At 38.9% G+C, this 5,284-nt stretch overlaps 1 protein-coding gene across 4 annotated transcripts; it reads right to left on the bottom strand.

Annotated features, from left to right (window-relative positions):
- Positions 1–960: 960 nt before the first annotated feature.
- On the bottom strand, positions 961–5,136 carry mul1 (mitochondrial E3 ubiquitin protein ligase 1). 4 transcript variants are annotated; one of them, XM_008319119.3, is made up of 5 exons: positions 4,982–5,136; positions 3,370–3,490; positions 3,202–3,289; positions 2,868–2,988; positions 961–1,887 (listed from the first exon to the last, which is right to left on the bottom strand). In XM_008319119.3, the coding sequence occupies exons 1-5, from the start codon at positions 4,993–4,995 to the stop codon at positions 1,158–1,160; spliced, it is 1,074 nt and encodes a 357-aa protein (XP_008317341.1). In that variant the 5' UTR covers positions 4,996–5,136; the 3' UTR covers positions 961–1,157. The 4 variants fall into 4 exon arrangements, with proteins under 4 accessions (XP_008317341.1, XP_024915192.1, XP_008317342.1 ...); XM_025059424.1 differs by having other exon boundaries at positions 4,998–5,103; XM_008319120.2 differs by having other exon boundaries at positions 5,034–5,057.
- Positions 5,137–5,284: the final 148 nt, after the last annotated feature.

Raw genomic sequence — 5,284 nt, 5'->3', positions numbered from 1 at the left:
CTTACAAAACCACAACAACAACAACAACAAAAGAAAACACTGGAACTGTAGCGCGTAACCTCACTTACCTAAGTTAAAACTGATGAACATAATCCAGGCCAGTAGGTGGCAGTGATGGACTTAAAGTTAGTTTGCAAGACAGAAGAAGAGGCATTAGATAGTTTGCAAGACAGAAGAAGAGGCATTGGATGCATTGAGGAACTTCAGTGGACAAGTTTGGTGATTAGTAACAGAAAACGAAAATGCATCATTACTGTTTATGGTTGTGATGAGAAATTTGTACTTAAAAAGAAAGAAAGTCCATGACCCTTATAATGTGAGAACGCCAACAGCTCACAACTCAGTGTTTACCAAAGGAACGTCCATCAGAAGTGGGTCTGTTTGGGCTGCAATTGCATATAGCCACCAGTGGTGAAGGTGGCGCTGTGTCGAAATGAGCAAATGAACCGACGCTAAACAGAGAGCCTCTCGCCCATAAAACTTAGAATTAATTTAATTTAAAAAGCACAGAAAGAGCCTTATTTAACGGATTGTGGCAAATCGATTGCTGAGAATGAGTATTGCTTTGCACCAAGCAGGTCAAATTATTTAAAAAGTGATTGTTACATGCCATATGAATTTGTGTTTCTAAATCAGTTAACGTTACCAGTTTTTACTAATCGACCGCGAAAAGACAAGGGTGAAGCAGTGCAGGCACTGTCATGGGCAGCTAAACAGTTAACAGTTATTAGTGTTATAAATTAAATATGGTAAATCCATTAGACATGAAAGCAGTGAAGCTCACCCAGAAGTCGACGACGAGGGACAGACTGCAGGACAATCGCAGGACACGGGGTCAAGCCGAGGGTATATATTCAGGCAGTCTTTCGGACACCAATTAAATTTGAAACGTAATTTCACATTTTAACATGATGTTAAAGTCACTTTTATGTAGTGTTGACAAAATGCGCATTCACAGGGTTTTCCTGATATTAAAGAAATTTATTCTCATTGTCTCGTTCTCACTGTGTGTGTGTGTATATATACATATATATACACATTAGCTTTTTACTGTCGAGATCATTTACAGCTTCCACACATAATTATTACATTTAAAATAAAAATGAAACAAATTAAACAACCATTTCAACTTTTTAACAGGAATATTTCCTTCGTTGTTAGCTGTAGTAAAACGGCACAACTCTGTTTATCAGTGACCTGCAGATGGGGCATTTCTTGGGCTTTGGCAGTGCGTCATAGCACATAGAGCAGGCACACACGTGACCACACTCCAGGAAGACGTAAGCGCGCTCGCCGCTGAGGCAGACCACGCAGCTGGTGGGTGACAGGCTGCTTTCGTCCAGGTCACCCTCACCCTTCTGTTTCTTCTGCTGCTCTATGAACTCTTTGAGCATTCTGCTCTCCTCCTTCTTCTGTCTGTGGTGCACGTATTTCTTCCACAGGATGATTATGAGCATGGAACAAGCGGCGATGCCTGAAACGAGAGTCAAAATCCTCCACAGTCTGACGCTTTGCTCCTGCTTCCTCAGCAGACACTTGTAGTCCTGTCGGGTGAGGAAGTAACACAGACCCTGCTTGGGCGGCTGCAGCTTGATCATGTTGTTATCCTGGACCAGCTCTCCCACTCCAGTGACAGTGTCTCCCACCCGCAACATCTCCTCGATTTCGTGTATTCCCTTTGGTCGTTCCCCACTGATGAAGTGGCCGATTACGCTGGACAGGGACTGGACCGTGGGGTGGAAGTTCTCGTAGGTGGTCTCTAAGTCCAACTCTGCAGCATCCAGCGGGCGTATGACTCGGACTGTGGCGGCGATATCTTCGTCATGAGATCCCAGGGCAAAGGGGACGGTGTTGGTGCGCTGGTGAATGACTTTCTCTGTGCGGTTCCTGTTGAATAAAAAGAAAAGAAACTTGTCACCAATGTGTTGATGTCCAGTGTTAATAACCTAACCATCTGGTGAACCTACTAGGAGTCATAGAGGTGAGAAGTGATGACATATACAACTGTAGATCTGGAGACTGTTGACAGAGACTGTTGTTTCATTGTGGTGGTCCTAACTAACTCTACCGTAGTTCTACTGAAACATGAAACTGCCATAAGGAAAATTAGGGAAATAAAAGCTTTGATCTGTCGAACGTTAGTCTGTAAATACAGACAATTACAAATAAAGGACACTGACTTTGAAGTGTTAAAACTGAGACTCAGCACCAAAAAAAAGAGTGAACGATGGCAGTGATGTCACAGGCCCCAGGCCTTTTATATACACATAAAAAGAGAACCCTACAATCTAACATTGTCATGTATCTGTGAAGACTGAATGGCTAATGAGTAGCTACATTTAGCCTGATTGTTTTGTTGGTTTCCTGCAGCTCCTGCTTTTATTCCAATGTTTTGCTGAATCCAATCACTGACCTTTATTTTCTTTCAAGGAACACACAGTCCAGAATCAGAACTTAAAGTAAACATTTAAACTCACAGGCCCCAGGCAACTCAAAAATTTGTAGGAACTCAAAAATCAGACTTCAATCAGATCGAAGTTGAACTGTCTGGCTCCGACTGTTTTTCTATTGTGGTCCAAACCTTACAGAAGGACATTTGTTTTAGAGCAATGTGACAGAAGAAACTTTGAAGGATTAAGAAGGAAAAGAAAATCTGGAATAATTTATAAAATAATGTTTAGACATTTTGAGTAGTAAAAGTAGTGAAATTAGACCTTTCAGTTCGATGTTTCTTTTCTGGGGCATGATGTGAGTGCACTCTAGACTGTCTAGACTGAATGTAAAAATGTATGAATGTGAGAGCTCTGGTCTAGACTGAAGACAACAACGATGTATATAACGTGTTTAGAAATGGTCAAAAGTCTTACCAGATGTGAGTGGTCCGACTCCACACCATCTTTTCCTCCTTCAGCGTCAGTCTTTCAATGACACCTTTACAGTTATCCACAAACTGGCTGCTCAGAGTTTCCTTCACATTTCTCACTACACCTGCAGTGCGCAAAACAACAGTGGAATTGCAGAATTATTATGTTGACAAAGAGTGGCAGACGGTTCTGCCTCACCTCACACCGACTGTTCACAGCTGTCATGAACAAGGAATTCTTATTAGAATGCCTGCATCCACATAAACACACACTGACGACAAAGCAGAATGTACATTTAAACACAGAATTAATACCACCTTTCAGAGTGACAACACACCTTCTATCACAGCGTACGGGACACATCTTCCAGGGGTTTCAGACAAGAGGTTTTGTAAGTTATTGTCAATGGACACTTTCTTGGCTTCCTGTCAAACAGATTTCAAAGATTAACAAAAGAGGTGACATTCACAAGACAAAGATCAGACAGAACAGAAATATCACTGACCTTTAAACTGGCAAATGTTGTAGCTTTGCTCTTATAAAGAGAGTAAAAGAGCGCAGTCAGCGCCGAGCCAGTGGCTAAAACCACTATCTGTGCTGTCGAGGGTTTCCCATTGGTGTCCATTCTGTGGAAATACAGAGGCACAGGTGAAAAGAAAAATGTAAATATTAGTTTCTATTTGATAGACATATTAGCAGTGACTACTGTAGCCTATAAAATAAAATTTTATAAATAAAGCAGTGACTACTGTAGCCTATAAAATATTCATTTTGTACAGTGAAAGCAGCAATACATTCCATAAAAATATGAAATCTTTCTTTGAGGTTAGTAGTTATAACTTCTTATGTTTTGAATTAAACTTGAACTACTTGAAATACTGTGAGCTTTAAACATGTGATTCATCTTTTATATGCTATGTATTTATTCTATTATATCTTAACTACTATTTATTCTATCATTCTACCTTCAAGGTTGTGTCCCAATTTTCTGATTTTGTTAGCTGTATTATGCCATTACATATTCTATGAAAAATAAAACTGACTTAAAAAAAAATGGAGTTTGGATGTTTTAATCTTGTTTTATACTACTTGTTTTATACTACTTGATTATACTGCCCATGACTTAATGGTTACTGATTTGGTATGATTGTGTTCACTCAATCACTGACAAAAAAAACTGTCTTCAAAAAGGTGATGAAAACAAGTAATTTTGTCGAAAAGCAAATGCCTGGATTGAAATGGTCCACTTATATTAGCTGTTATTTGCAACATGATTACAGTGTTTGCTCTACTAAAGCAAAGTGTTCTTCTATTATGTTCTGTAGCAAAGAAAATGTTCCATCTGGGCTTCCAGGCAATGCTGTCTCTGCTTCTGTTAGTGTTTGGAACGTTTACTATAGTTTTTTCTTTTCAAAATGAAGTTTGACATGTTATGTCTAAATACTAGTTCAACCTAAAGTTTCATGTCTACTTATTTTGTGATGTAGTAGTTATCTTATTTTATTCATTTACTGTATTTAAAATCACATTAAGATGACAAATGCACCACGTTTAACTCTAAATGCAAAGTGACTGTGTTTGATACAATCTTAAACACCTACATGAAAAACAAAGCACTGCTTCATTTAAGGAAATACATAACGTTTATGTAACGTAAACACCTACATGAAAAACAAAGCACTGCCTCATTTAAGGAAATACATAACGTTTTTATACATCATGTTTTTTCATGTTATCTTGTCTTAAATATTTCGTTCACTTTCATGGACATACGCCAGGTTTAACTAGAAAACACTTCCTTTGTTGTCAAGCTTATGACAATCACTGCTAAGAGAAGTAACATCGACAAATGACGACTTTGTTTATTAGCTGTTCAACAACACGGCTCCCTTTTGCTGACACGTCTAATGTAATACTTATAAATAAATGCATGAACGTATGGGACGAAGCCAATGAAGTTCAACTAGAACACCTGCTAGGTCTGTGTGGTCACTGAACTCGGTTAGCAGCGGTTTGCTAGCGGCTAGGTGGACTAGCGTGACATCATTTTACGTTTTAAAAACCACACTAGCGCCAGCTTGTAACAATCGGTGTCTTAAAAAAAAGACCAATCAAACCTGAATATACACATACAGACATAGACTGTTTGTGTATGTCTGTGTCCTTCACCGTCTCAAGAGCATCAACGATGACAACAGCTGAAACGTAAACACCACTCATCACAGAAATGCGATTCTCCTCCCTACCACAGGATGTCGCTGCAGAATTACTAATGCAGTTGGGACGTTCTACTTTGTTAACGTAATTAGGCATAAATAATATAGTAATAGCGTAATAGCATAATGGTAATAATAGCAAAATAAACATCTTACCTATTTACTTACGTACAAAAAACGTTCTATTAATATTGGTTTGTCCAC

This window comes from Cynoglossus semilaevis, chromosome 10, assembly GCF_000523025.1.
Source record: "Cynoglossus semilaevis isolate Cse_v1.0 chromosome 10, Cse_v1.0, whole genome shotgun sequence".
In the NCBI taxonomy this organism is placed as follows: Eukaryota; Metazoa; Chordata; class Actinopteri; order Pleuronectiformes; family Cynoglossidae; genus Cynoglossus; species Cynoglossus semilaevis.
This window is presented reverse-complemented; position numbering and strand designations above follow the sequence as displayed.

Coding starts and splice junctions, on each gene's coding strand:
- mul1 (XM_008319119.3), bottom strand. Junction 3,290..3,369: donor CAACATTTGCCAGTTTAAAG/GTCAGTGATATT, acceptor TCTGTTTGACAG/GAAGCCAAGAAAGTGTCCAT. Junction 1,888..2,867: donor AGTCGGACCACTCACATCTG/GTAAGACTTTTG, acceptor TTTATTCAACAG/GAACCGCACAGAGAAAGTCA.